Source organism: Glycine soja, chromosome 6 (genome assembly GCF_004193775.1).
Source record: "Glycine soja cultivar W05 chromosome 6, ASM419377v2, whole genome shotgun sequence".
Taxonomy (NCBI): domain Eukaryota; kingdom Viridiplantae; phylum Streptophyta; class Magnoliopsida; order Fabales; family Fabaceae; genus Glycine; species Glycine soja.
In genome coordinates, this window is record NC_041007.1 from 1,768,523 (window position 1) to 1,782,456 (window position 13,934).

A 13,934-nucleotide genomic window follows, 5' to 3' on the forward strand; every position below is an offset into this window, starting at 1 on the left:
TTGAAATAATATATATGAAATTCTAAATTCAAATTTCTGTGTGATCACTGTACACCAATTTTTTTTCACAGTTCAGGTCTTCAACATTGCACACACTCAATTAATTTACACTTCAATATTGCATGCACTAAAGTATAAATTTGTGTGAATTATTAAATAGTGATTTTTCATAGTATAAAAAATATATTGATAATTTTGTACGTTAATTTATTATATTAGTAAAAAAATCAGAAATCAATTAAATTTTTCGCAATAAAAAACTATAAGAAAAATAAATCATAAATCAATTATATTAGTAAATAATTTTACACTATAAATATATTTATCATTTTAGTTGCTTTAGGTTATGATCTTGTGATTTTTTTTTTTGTGAATTGTTCTTAGTTTTGTGTTTTGCTTTTTCCAATTCCTTTGTACCAAAAAACAGTATATATCAAAATTAAAATCAAATTATACATCCATATATGTTTAATTTATCTGAAATTTGGTATATATAATTGTTAAAATTATATTATGTCATTTGATAGTCAACTCATTAAGTTCACACTCTATAAATATGTATTAAGTGAATTCAATGTCCAAAATACATTTTTAGTAAAGTAAGTGTCTTTTTTTTTTCTGATCTGGCCTGTTTTTTTTATTAAAAAAATAATTAAGAATATGCAATAAAAATAAATGTTTTTGTTTGAAGATTGATAAGTCATTAATTAAATTTCTTAAATATTAAGAAAAAACAAGAAAATAGTACTACAAATACTTAAGAGTATCTGAATTCAAATATCTGAATTATCGTCTCAATAATTTTATTTTGAATATAGATTAAACATAGATTTTTTTACTGAACTAAACATGGGTTCTAATTTAGTAAATTTACCTTATTTATTTTGACCAAATACTCAAGAGGAGATTGATTTCAATTTAATTATATGCATAAATGAGGAAACATTCAAAGATGCGTATTTTGAAAATTCAATATCAGTTGCTTTTAAATTAAAAGAAGACTAATAAATAAATAAATAAGATTCAGGAAATAAATTAATAAATATTATTTTTATTGTAGTGATTTAAAATTAATACATAATAATTAAAAACTCTCACATGCTAGGATTATAATTTGTTAGGGAAGAATTGAGAAAAAGGGAAGAATAGCAGACAGGGACAAAAAGAAGCGCATTCATCTGGATTCTCAATTTGTTCACTCCCGTGAGATGTTTTCATAATACACAAGTTACACTATTCTCTCGTAGGGGGTTTGGAACAGTTAGAATTTGTATATCATAACTGTGTTTTCTGAATAAAATAGGGTTGTCTGAAAAATAATCATCATATCTTTGGACATTAACGGAAATTTGATAATTTTTTTCTTTTTGAAAAAAAAGATGTTTTTAGAATGTACGGTGTAGATTTTTTTTTTTCCAACAGATTTCTTCTCCTTCAAATACGTTATCTCCGATTATTTTAACAACTTTAAATCTCTTTCACATTCCTACGCCCTTTTCTGCAATTATGTAAAAGTTGGTTTACTTGTTGTATTTATACGAAATTATCTCAAAATCACTTTTTAACAAATTTAATTAAATAAAAACTTATTTTGATTATAATCAATTATAACAACCAACAATGATATATATAATTAATTAATAAAAACAAGCCATTACTCTTACAAATTATTCTAGTTCATCTGAACTTCAGCAAACAAAAAATCTAGTTCATCTGAAAGAAACATTAATTCATAGTTCAAACACATCCTTATTGGTCTGCATTGCTTGTTTCATTGTTGATTTTAATTTTTCCCATAAGATTAAAACATAAAAAGGATCTATAATTATATGCAGATAAGGTATGAGTTTAAGCCTAACTAGGGGAGGTAAATTGGTAAAGCTCGATCTATTTTGGTTCACCTTGTCACTAGTCTGACAAAAATAGGGCAAGATAAGCTGGTTTGCCTTTTAATGGTGATTTGAAAATCTTGATTTGTGTCACTTAGGGATGAGTTGGAAGACCAACTCACCAGAAATGAAAAAAAAATATATTTTTTAATATCTTGTTCATAAAATTAATTAAAATGAACAAATTTAACCAGAAAACATAAAATATATTATTATAAATTTGATTTTAATATAAGTTTTTCTGTATTAGAAGAATTGAATTTATAAAATAATAAAAAATATGTATGTTAATCTTTAAATAGCACTATAAACTTAAAAAAAATATAAAGTAAAAACTCAAAAGCTAAATATTTAATAATATTTACATTTTATGTGTGGCGAATCAATCCTCTGTCCCATTGTCCTGTTGGGGAGCAAGTGGGTGGAGTCAGGAAGTCTGGCCCCAGCATTTTTAGCCCGGCCTGCCGGGCCAAGGCCCACATTAGCCCTAAGGCTAACTGAAATCTGGAGACGGGTCGGGTAGAAGGGGTGTGGGTCGGATAGTGAAGTCTGAAGGCAGAAAGGGATTGAAATTGAAGAGTGTTGTGTTGGGGGGTGGCCCCAGTAACTCGGAACAGACTCTGGCGTCGCACGTGTTGATGCCCAACCTACGAACTAAATTCAATCCATCAGCAAAGAAATCAATATGCCAAATACACAAAGAAAAACGTTTCCTCTTCTCTTCCCATTCTCAATTGCGCTTTCAACAACACAACAACGCTCGCTGGCACCACCTCCAAAACCGTAACACACACAACATTCTATACTCCTTTCAAGCTTATTAGCCGCAGCTAGGGTTTCCTTCTCACTCTCCCAGGTTCTCATTCTCTTCCCTCTCAATTCCTTTCCTTCCCTTTCTCCTTTTTCGTATAATGTGTCCGCGTTTTAATTGTCATACGCTGCGTATTCAGTTTTGATTCTTATGTTTTCTATTTTAATACAACTCACTTTGGGCGAGGAAGCCATGGGTTATTTGTTTTTTTGTTTTTTTAGGGTTTTTCTATATCTTATGTCAACCTTCCGTTTTTAGGGTTTTGGTTATTGTGCCCTTTTTTTAATTAAACAATTATTAGCTACTGTTGTTGAAAATTAAGGATATCTATTCGGCTATTTACTTTCTGGGTTCGGACTGGATTTTTTTTAATCATTAATTTCTGCGTTGTTTATTTAATTTTACTTGCATTTTGTGTGCGGAATTCTGATTTTATTTCTGAATTGGGCGTTTCAGGGATTGAGTAACATCTGTTCATTGATCGTGATTGGAAGGTTACAATTCGGTTTATTTGATGGTTGCAACTTCGTACCAGCCGTTGAAGTGACTGGTAATCTTATTTAGATTTTTCTTTTTTTCTTTTTTAATGCCCAACTTAGGACTTAACATTTCCAATTCTATGCCTTTATCTATCCCCAGTTTGTTAAGTAATAGCTGTTAGGCTTGCTTGGTCTGTAAAAAAGTTTGCAGAGACGAAGTGAAGTTTTTTATTCTGAAAAATTGATTACAGTGTACTTCATGTTCTGTGATTTACTATTGTGGTAAATCTTTAAATTGATGTTGTGTATTAACTAAGGAAGTGATAAGTGTGACTATGAATCATAATGTTTTTTAAAGCATTGGCTTTGTTTGTGAATTCTACTCTAGGCTAACAACAGTTATAAACTGTGAAACTTGCTTTCAATTTTTTTTTCGTGTGTATTCCAGTTTGTGGCTGTCAAGTCTGTCCTTAAGAAGAAAAATGATGCCGATATTTTTTTTTGAAAAAAATTAAAAATTATAATAATTAGCGTAATCGTATATGAAGTGAGTCCGTTACGTGAGGTTCATTAATAAGTTAATTAAAATTACGAGTTTGCTGTTTGGCCACTGGTCAGCTGTAATTTTGATTGTCTTTATCAATATATGAATGCATTCTTTCCTATATTTCTACTAATGGCCATTTTCTGTTTGTAATTTATTATTTGAATTAGCAGCGACAACACTCTTACATGTCCTTTGCAAAACAGGTTTGGAAGTCATCCAATTCCAAACTGCTATGTATCATGTAGTCATTAAATATTGTAGTAACAAAATTACACTAGTCAATTTATCATAGAACGTGGTTTTCTTTTGAAGTAATTTGCTATATTGTTGGTGGCAACCTATTGCTTTAACTTAGTTGTTGACACCGAGAATCTGCCTGCACATGTATATGTTAATTAATAAATAAAAACAGAATTGAAGTCTCTTTATCCAGGACAAAGAAAGATATTAATTCTGGTGTAGTCATGTGATTGTTGAAAAGGCTTGGATTTTTGTGGTGTTCTATGCATGATAGAACCATAGAGGAAGGTAGTTGAAAAGTTGTGTGTTTGACCTAAACACCAGAACCTTCTTTTTCATTTTAATTTTGTATCTCTGAAGTCTGAATCTTGATCCCTCTAAAGTTGGCACTTACTCGACATAGTTTTCTATTATTCTGAGCTAAGTGTCAAAAAATATTATCTGTTGGCCATAATAATGGATTTCATTTTTTTAGTCCAGATCAATCATAAAGAGGTCGTAATTCTCCAATCTTTGTTTTTTAGTAGGAATAAAAAAATTAGGGTCAGTGGTGGCTGCCCATCTTAGGGCATGTTTGGATTGGTGGTAGAGGATGGAATGGAGAGGGATGGAGTGGAAGGGGAAGTTGTTCTATTGTTTGCTTTATAAAAATTGGAATGAAATATAATGGAAAATGATGGATCATGATCCATTTCATTCCATTGTTTAACCCTAATTTTGTTCCCCCCAAATCTGGGGTGTACTTGAAGGAACAAAGTTTTTATATTGTAAAATAACTATTTTATATTTGTAAATTTTTTCCTAATCATTAGTTTTTCAAAGATAATCTATTTAAAAATAAGGATAATATAGGAATTACAAATTTATAACTCATTCTGTTCCGTCCTTTTTCAAACATAGAATGAAATTTTTGTTTTGTTCCATTATAAAATATCCAAACAAAGGAACTGCATTTTTTTTCCATTCCATTATATTCCATTTCATTCTGTTCTCTACCTGACTACCACCAATCCAAACATAGCATCAGGGTCCAGGCTGGGAAGTGGGCAGGCCTCTAAGCTCAATAAGTGCTTCCGGAGGTATTTACAAATAACACACCAATAGTGGACCCTAGCATGATTCGAAACCTTGCCAGCTAAGTTAGCACTGTTTCAGCGCACAGGTTGTGCCAACCAATGGCTATTATTATTCTTCAATTTTGAATTTTCATGTTTTCTTGATTTTGTGTTACTTGTTCCTATGATATTCAATTGGAGATTTTAAATGATGGTCTTTTATAAACACATCAGTTATTATTATTATTCTATGTTCTGCAAAACTGTTGTTTCGTTTATTTATGGTAATGGTGTTCTTAAATTGTCAAATCCACTATCAATAGTGGGTCAGATACAAAATTAGACTTTAAGACTGAAAAAGTCAGGTGCATTTATTATTTTTTATAATAATTTACCAGATTGTTGGCTGTAAACTTGGGGCTTGATTTGTGTGTGGTCTGTTTCTTGTTAGGAATTTATAAGTTCCTCTAATTACCTTTATGTGTGGAAATATCTGAATACTGTCCCTAACATGAATATTTTCTTTGTCATTGATTTTGCAGTGCATGTCCGTGAACTGTTTTTTTCAGAAATTCTATTGAAATTCTTAATGGGAAGAACAGTTTTGGCACGCCAAAAGGATGGTCTTGATGCTCTGAGAAAGATTATGTAAAGCGTTATGACTCTTGAAGATTTCTTTACCTTGACCGAGATGAAAGATGGGCTCACAGCACCTTCTCGGGTGCAGGAGCTGGTCTCTGTGATGCAAAAGGAGAAAGATAGTGAGGTTAAAAATGCTGCTGATGCGACAAGGCAGTGGGCTTCTGTTGCTAGCACTATTGCTGCTACAGAGAATAAAGATTGCCTTGATCTTTTTATTCAATTAGATGGACTTTGCTTCATTAATAGATGGTTAAAGGATGCCCAAAATTTTGGGGTTGATGCAAATGACAGCTTCGTTGAAGAATCAATCACTGCAATGTTACGTGCAGTTGAAAAGCTGCATATAGACAGTGAGAAGTCAATGTCTTCAGGAATTCGCATCACTGTAAGTAATCTTCTTGACCATCATAGTGCTAGGGTTCAGGATAGAGCAAGAACATTGTTTGACAGCTGGAAGGGAGTTGGAAATGGTGATACTGAATCTCATGAAGTGGAGCTTGCTAAGGTTGACAATGCAAGTGACAAGATTGTCAGGGAGGAAAGGCAGCCATCTGCTTTGAATGAAGATGGCAATGATAATGATCCTGCATCAGGACTAATTGGATGTGAGAAATCTCTATTGAGAAGCTCGGATGATTTACTGGTACATAGTTCTGATAATGTGCCCCAGTTATCTGCCAGTGTGGAATGTATTGACATCAAAGAGGGATCAGCAAACCATGTTGCTGGTGTTCCTTCTTCTGCTCAAGAAGTTGCTCCCACTCATGAAGGATTGCCTATATGCACTACGGGTGAGACCACTTCGGCTGGAACCTGTAACTTTTCTGTTACAAATCAAAGCAGTTTTGAAGGACAGTCAGATGTGGTACAGTTAAGTGACTTGGCTAAAATGGAAAAGCAGGAGCAAAACGTTAATGACGCTCCAGAAAAATTTGGAGCACCAGAGATCTGTTCTGTGTCCTCTAATAAGCCAGAGCCCGAGCCTGAGCCTGTTTCCATGGTTGCTTGTGAAGCCAAAGCACCAGAGTCTGTGAAAGAACCAGCTTTAGAGCAAAATGTTGAACACAGTGAGGATGATGTTTGTCATAAATTAACTACTTCTGCTAGTATGAGGACACCTGCATCTGACAGGAGTGGGGAAGATGATACAACTAGCATTATACAAGTTTTTAAAGCTGCAGAAAATGATAATGATTGTTGTTCTAATGCCTTGCAGGGCACATCAGTCAGTGACAGTAACTTGGGAAAGACTGAAGTGTTAGACATGTCTGTCTCTGGAACAGAATATGTCACAGCATCAAAGGAAGATAAGGGCCACGAAGAAGATACATCAATTGGTTCTGATTGTAGTAAACCTGGAATAGATTTCAGAAGCTCTAACATAATTGACAAGAGAGGTTCTGACAATGAACTTGACTGTGCCATTGTGGATGCTTTGGAATTTGCTCGACAAGTTGCTCAGGAAGTTAATAGAGAAGTCAGTAGTTCTTCAGAAAAAATCTCAGAAGACAGAATCAGGCAACCGGGCAGTCCAAATTCTGTAAGAAAAGAGGACCAGCTCACTCCTGTCCCTCCCAAGGAGGTTTCCTCCCGACAAAGCCATGCTACTGAGGCATATTCAATGGAGAGGCATGCAAGTATTTTAGACAACAATGAGGCTGAGCCAAAATGCAGACCTGATATGGTGTCCTTAGAGGTGACTGAAACAGCTCAAGATTCAGCAGGTAATTCAGAGAAACGACTCTGCGGCTTTGATCTCAACGAAGTTGGTGCTGATGATATGGATGTTTCTGTAAATGCTACGTCTACCCCAATACCAGTTGTCTCTGCTTCAAGGCCTGTGCCAACTCCTGGGTTGCCTGTGGCCCCTTTGCAGTTTGAGGGAACACTTGGATGGAAAGGGTCAGCTGCCACCAGTGCCTTTCGACCTGCATCGCCTCGTAAAAATTGTGATAATGACAGGAATCTTTCTGTTGATATGAACTTTGATGCTTCCAAGCAGAGGCAGGATTGGCTTGATTTTGATCTAAATGTGACCGAGAGTGAAGAAGGCAATGTAAAACCTACTGCTGAATCTTCAGGCAGGGCTTCTGGGCAATCGTCAGTTGAGTTTAGTCCTAAAAAATCAAGCAGGCTTGAATTTGATTTGAACAGTACTGGTGATGATGGTGACACCCAACCTTCAGATCACAGAATGGAGGGACAACTCTTTCTTGGAAGAAATGGATATTGGAGCCAATCCCCTGCATCGTCGTCATCATCAATGCAGCCATCTGTTAGAAACATTGATTTGAATGATAGGCCATGCCTTCAAACTGATTTGGTAGACCAGGGGCCCAGTAAGTCTGCTCATCTTATCAATGCATTTGGTTCTAAATCATCAGATGCTCCTGTTATCTCTCTTCTGGGCGCCAAGGTAGAAGTTGGTAAAAATGAATGTGTTCCTCAAATGTCGTCTTTGCAGAATGGCAAGGCTATTGAACCTGCGATAGATCTTAGAATGTCAAGAGCAGGTAGCGTTTTAGGGATGACCCCCACAGTACCCTTCAATCATTCACCTGTTTTTGGGTATAATGGAGTGGCATCAGCATCAGTGGCACCCGCAATGTCTTTTTCATCAGCCATGTACGGATCAGGTGGCACAATTCCATACATGGTGGACTCAAGAGGAGCTCCAGTTGTCCCTCAAGTGGGTGGATCTTCATCAACTGTCCTTTCATCTTACTCTCAGCCACCAATCTTTATGAACATGACTGGTACACAACTTGGTCTGAATGGATTTGGACCTTCACGTCCTAACTTGGACCTGAACTCTGGCTTCATGATTGAGGGTGGGAATAGAGACACATTAGCTGCAAGGCAATTTTTCTTTCCTGGTCAGGGCAGGGCTGTGGAGGAGCAAGTAAGATCCATGCCACAACCCTCAAGTTCAGGGGTTAGTGGGAAACGAAAGGAACCAGACAGTGGTTTGGAACCCTACCCATTTATCTACAAACATCCGCAACCTCCTGGAAGTAGCTTCTAATTTATGATTTCACCTCTCTTCTGAACTGTTCATAAACACACACCTTTCCAATTAATGCTTTATTACCCGAAATGATCATCAACAGTAGTCAGTGCTCTGGCATCCTTTAGTAACAGAAGATCTCGAACTCAATAAATGCTGGGGGAAGATGGATGTAATATGATTCAAACGATTGATTGTTAAAGGGGGCAGGAATTGGATTTTCTTATTGTTCTTTTTCTTTTCTTTCGTTGTTTATCCTTTCTTGTAGCTTCACAGAAAGGCATTACAAGCACAGAAAGTCTTGGTGCGTCTAGCTGTAATTTCTCTTTCATATGTCAAAGAAATTTATAGGCATAGTATCATGTCTCATTGTCTCGGTGGCGCTTTAGTATGTTGCCATTATTTGGCTACTTTTCATTATTAAATTAATAACCTGTTATAAAGAGAAAGGAAGAGTCACCGCCTAAGAAAGGCCTCTGTTCAACTTTTTTTCTGCTTACACTTGCACATTCTCAACATGCATGATGTGAGTCGTCTTTTACTGATCAACTCGGCTTTTTAATTATGGTTTCACCTCAATGACATTTTTGTTACAGATTGATTAGCTTCCTCTGTTTGAACTGAGTCTATTCAACCCTCGGTCCTTGTTCATTAATACCACAATCAGATCATTGTAATATGTTAGTGCGTTTTACAGTATTCTCAACCTTGGTGATGGCGACTGTTGATGGTGTCAGTTAATTTTCCGCCATTTTCAGGCAATGTCAGGCTAGCCTTACATTTTCAGTAATGGCATGTATCGCCCAATTTAAATAAGCAAAAGCATCAATGTCAGTGAATTTGATCAGTTAATTTTTTGTTGTCGAATTAAAAAAAAACTAGCTCCATACCCGCACATTTAAAGAACGAGTTCAATATTTACCTATAGTTTGCGTTTTAATCTACTGTCCTTTTCATGTGGCTGACTTGTGATTAGTGAGTTATCTACTGATGTTTAACGTCAGTGACTCAGTGGCCTTTGGTGATATCAGTATGGGTTTCAGACTCAACAATATACTTAACATTTGTATATTCAATTTAGTGCCACCAACACCAAGGTTTGGAAACAGGGTGATTGAATAGCTTTGGTTTAGTCAACGTCACCGGCCTTGGAGAAAAAGGCGAATGAAAGTCGCTTTTAGCAAAAGTGCATTAGGGACACGTTTTTAAACATTATGGAAATGTTTGATTTGTAGTTAAAATTATTGTGTCGTGTTTTAATATAATTCAACAAAAAATGAAAATAAATAAGATCTTTTGTAAAAATATTTTTGCCTCAAACATACTTCTTTATCTGATTTTTAAACATAAACTATACTTGGGAATAGGGGTGAAAATAGGTCAGCCGGCTTACAAGAGCCTACGATGAATTGATTTATTTAATTAAAAGGTTAGGCTCAGACTTTTTTAAAAGTCTATTAAATTAAATAGACCAGGCTTAGATTTATTAAAAAGTCTTATAAATCTGATAGACCGGCCTATATATATATATATATATATATATATATATATATATATATATATATATATATTATTTTTTGGATACAATTAATTTTTTTTTGAAACTATCATACTTTGATATTACATATTACTGTTCCATAACTTTTATTCCTATAATCAAAGACTTTAATTACAATTGACTTTAATTACAATTTAGGTGTGAGTCATCTGTCTTTTTATATTCCTCATTATTTTTATTGAGTTTTTTTTTAACTTTCCTATTACGTTTCTACTCCATAGAATATTAAATATTTATTGTGAAGAAGACTTTTAAAAAGACTATCAGGCCAGACCAAACTTTTAAAAAGATCAGGCCTCAAAGATTCATCGTAGGCTAGGCTCAGGCCTTTCAAAACCTGGTCTGGCCTATTCCCATCCCTACTTCAAAAGTGAATCACTTGTTTCACCTTTATATCCCCTTATTAATCTCTTTAATTAAATCACAATACGTTATTACAAATAAAATTATTAGGTAGTGAACAAAACTACTTTGTGATTACCTACGACATTTACTTTTAATAATGTAGGAATTTGTTAGTGAGACAAAAAAAAAGGAGAATATTTTCGGTTCTTATATCTGTTGCATTGAGTTTAGACAAAAGTCTTAAGCAAACATGTTAGACTCTTCTTATAAGTAACTTAACCAATTCCTTGGGGAAAAAACTTGCATGATTCTATGAAAAAAATAATTTTTATTTTCTTGTTGGAGGAGTTATTCTTCTTATTCACACGATGAAAAATATAGTTCTATTTTTGTTACCGTAAAAAAATTGATGAACCGACTAAAATTGATTCAGTTGACTAGTTTCATGTTGAGTGTGTTTGGAGAGAATTTATAAAATTAATTTCACAAAATTAATTTTGATTAAAATCAATTGATGCTTAGATGTTTTTAATTTGAAAATAAGTTAAAAGTGAAATTCAATATAAATTATTTTATCTAACGTAAAAGTTATTTCGATTCAAAATTTATTTTTCAACTTGAGACTTAACATCTAAATATATATTTAAATTTATGTTAATTAGTATTTTAACAAAATTTTAAATGATATTATGTGAATTCAAATATGCATTGGATGATAATAAAAAAATTGTATGGCCCGGTCAAATTAATTCAATCGCAGAATATTTGGTTTGAATTATATTTTTATTGAAACCGTAGTCATTTAGAGTCCTTTACATTGATTTATGAAAATGAAAATAATCGAGCAGCAAACTGGGACAATAAAGAGGCCATGTCAGTGATTCTGGCTTGACAGCTAGCGGACACAGTGGACTTTGTAGTCCATACTCCATACTCACTGAAAAAGAAATCATCCCAATACTCGGCATGGTGCTATTGCTATACGGACCAATTCAATTCCACCTTCACCTTGCAAATTCCATAATGATTAATTGTATTATTCTTATCAACTACAGGCAGTGTCAACCAGTCCACCAAACCCTGCAGTGACCCAGATGCCAATGCCTCCTCATTTTCTTATGACTTATGAATATATCATATTATCTTTTCCTGTTTCTAAATGTTAATTAATACATTTTCTGGGAGTAACGCAGCGAAGCCAAAGCCTAGAATTTGGACCCAGAAGTTATCCAAAGGAACACAATTTACTCTCAAACAAAAATATCATTAATTATTCCAACAAATTTCCCGCATCCATTGATTACAAGGAATAAGCATAAGGATATACAAATTATTCTGTAAAAAAAAAAAAAAAAAGGATATACAAATTACAAAAACCAGTCCGAATTTTAGAACCAAAACACACACTTACAAATAGGGAGAACAAGAGGTTAAGAAAATAAATGAAAACTATCTTATTTATTTATTACTATATACTATTATGAAGAAGGGTGTTATTATTACAAAGGGGCTAAGGGAAGGTGGCTGGGAAGTCTGACACGGACCTGAGAGGCTGGGGATCGCGGCGCGACGCCGTGCCAACAGATACCTCCCTTGCACACATCCTCTTGGCTGTCAGCGTGGTCTCTGTGAAAGGCACACGTGGCCTTACGCGAGACGTCCCACGTGAGCGTTGCCACGAGGAAGAGAATGACCGCGGCGGTGGACACAATCACAACATAACCGCCGCTAAACCTTCTCCCCGAAGCAAAGCCATAGGCCTCAAAACACGCCATGAGACCCACGAAGATGGTGCTGAAGTTCCTCGCCACCGCATCAGATATCGCCATAAACACAACCTTTCTCTTTAATGCGAATGTTGAAACCTCGCTTTTTAATTGCCAAAACAGGGTGGGTCCCTCTCTCTCTCTCTCTCTCTATGCTGCTGTCCAGTGCCACACTTACGTGTCCTTCACCCGCCGATTCTTGGAACACCAATCATATCGTTCCACGTGTCTTTCTTGCTACGTGGCTTCTTCTCAATTGCCTTCCTTGCCTATCCTGTAACCCACTTGGGATTTTTTTGGTCATGTATTTATTTATTTTCTTCCCATTCTAGGATTAAAAAAAAAACGACGGTGGGCCATGCTATTAGCGTGGGCAATGAGTGACGTTTCACTACTTGGACATTGACTATAACCATACCCCTAACCCAATACTGCCAGGAAATATCCACATTCTACTATCCTTTCCTCTATACACCATACTATCTATACCTACTCAGTTTAATTCTTACAACTTACATCTCGATTTAACTCAATTTCACCAAAAACAAAAATGGGAGCTGTTTCCCACTTTAATTTGACCCTATCACTATTTGATATAATTTCATTTTTTCATTAACTTAATCTCTATTTATTTAATTGTGTGGTGTATTGGTCAATTTGTTAACCAAAATGTCAACATAAAACTCTATTGTATTACTATGTCAGCACATTGATGTTGATGTGTCACACTAGTATTTTTATTAAACATTGGATGTTAAGTTAATGAATAGATTGAGAGAGATAAATTTTAAAAAAAAGAAACTAAATTTACAAAATGGCAATATTAAAAAGACTACAAGTGTAATTCTTTGAACAAACTGCCATACAAGACTTCTTCATGAGCTACTCTCCAATTGCACCAATAAGAATCTTGCGCACACGTCAGAGGGAGGCATATATGCAAAGATTATGATGTTTAAAGCGATATTTTATGTGATAAATGTGTGTACTTGTTGAAGGTTGCTATGAGGTATTTATAAAGTCAAGTAATATGTTAGGTAATTTTTTGCCATCACAGCATATCTATTCAGGAAATCAAGATTACACCAATTATCCCTCACACATAATGTTGATGATTGTGTGAATATAATATTTTTTATCGATAAATATTAATTATTAGTGTTATTCATTTTTATTAGCGAAGGAATATCTTTTTTTTTTTCTTCTCCTTTAATCACCAATCAATCTTATAGTATAATTGTATGATTTCAGAGATTGATTATCAAGTCAGTATTATTTTAAGGATTAACATTAATAGAAGCTAGTGAATAAATTACATGTTCGACATAAAGAGTTAGACTGATTAGGTGAGTAAGCTATTCGATTTTATTATACTTCCAAAACAGGAATTTAGACTTCTATTTTTTAGAATGAATTATCAAGTCCGCTCAATTATTATTGATTGATAATTTTCTTTAGAACTTAAAGGGAACTATGTGCCCATTGCGTCCACATATTTATTTGTAGAATCTACTAACTTAAGCATAATGTGGAGTGATGAAGAATCATTGCACACAAAATGTTAGGCATCATTAGGCGCTGCTTCATGTCATAAT

General features: G+C 34.4%; 2 protein-coding genes across 2 annotated transcripts; one reads left to right on the forward strand and one right to left on the reverse strand.

Annotated features, from left to right (window-relative positions):
* The first annotated feature begins 2,467 nt into the window (after window positions 1–2,467).
* On the forward strand, window positions 2,468–9,040 carry LOC114414584. The gene is made up of 3 exons (XM_028378886.1): window positions 2,468–2,745; window positions 3,157–3,250; window positions 5,564–9,040. Exon 3 carries the CDS (start codon window positions 5,680–5,682, stop codon window positions 8,686–8,688), a length of 3,009 nt encoding a protein of 1,002 aa, XP_028234687.1. The 5' UTR covers window positions 2,468–2,745; window positions 3,157–3,250; window positions 5,564–5,679; the 3' UTR covers window positions 8,689–9,040.
* Window positions 9,041–12,072: 3,032 nt separating this feature from the next.
* On the reverse strand, window positions 12,073–12,402 carry LOC114414085. The gene has a single exon (XM_028378440.1). The coding sequence runs from the start codon at window positions 12,400–12,402 to the stop codon at window positions 12,073–12,075; it is 330 nt and encodes a 109-aa protein (XP_028234241.1).
* Window positions 12,403–13,934: the final 1,532 nt, after the last annotated feature.